Genomic DNA, 494 nt, shown 5'->3' on the forward strand with positions numbered 1-494 from the left:
GGGACGGGGGGGGAGGGCGGGAGTCCGAGGGGGCCATAGAGGCGGGGGCGCTGCGCGAACCGAGGTGAGCCCCGCGGTTGCGGGTCCCCGCGGCGCGGACCATCCCCCCCAGCCGCCTCACCTGACGACGGGGAAGACCCGCGAAGAAGCCATGACGGCGGCCCAAGGGCAGCAGCGAGCGCTCCCCCTGCTGATCCGCGCCGCAAAGGCTTTCGGGCGTTGTAGTCTCGGCTTCCTGCCGGGCCCACTGGTCACGTGGTCAGCGCCGGCGGACCATTGTTACCCGCACAGGGCACCTCACTCACCCCCCCCGCGTAACCACGTGACCACATACTTCCGCCTCGGTAGCTGTCATGGCGGCCGAGGCGGGTTCAGGTGCGGGCGGAGCGAGACACGTGACCTCCTCGCCCGGTGAGCGTTCCCTGCCTCTTAAGGTCACTCATCTGCAGACAGGTAGGTCGGGGGGTGCAATGGGCCGGGGCGGGGGCCTGGGT

General features: G+C 71.1%; 1 protein-coding gene across 1 annotated transcript in view; it reads right to left on the reverse strand.

The window, feature by feature from the left end:
* Positions 1-247, reverse strand: part of MICOS13 (mitochondrial contact site and cristae organizing system subunit 13) — a 9,940-nt gene extending 9,693 nt beyond the window's left edge. Inside the window, exon 1 of the mRNA XM_075070887.1 lies at positions 122-247. Coding sequence (XP_074926988.1) covers positions 122-153 — 32 coding nt within the window. The 5' untranslated portion in view covers positions 154-247. The remainder of the gene's footprint in view (positions 1-121) is intronic.
* Between the last annotated feature and the right edge of the window lie 247 nt (positions 248-494).

This window comes from Chelonoidis abingdonii, chromosome 11 (assembly GCF_003597395.2).
Source record: "Chelonoidis abingdonii isolate Lonesome George chromosome 11, CheloAbing_2.0, whole genome shotgun sequence".
NCBI lineage: Eukaryota > Metazoa > Chordata > Testudines > Testudinidae > Chelonoidis > Chelonoidis abingdonii.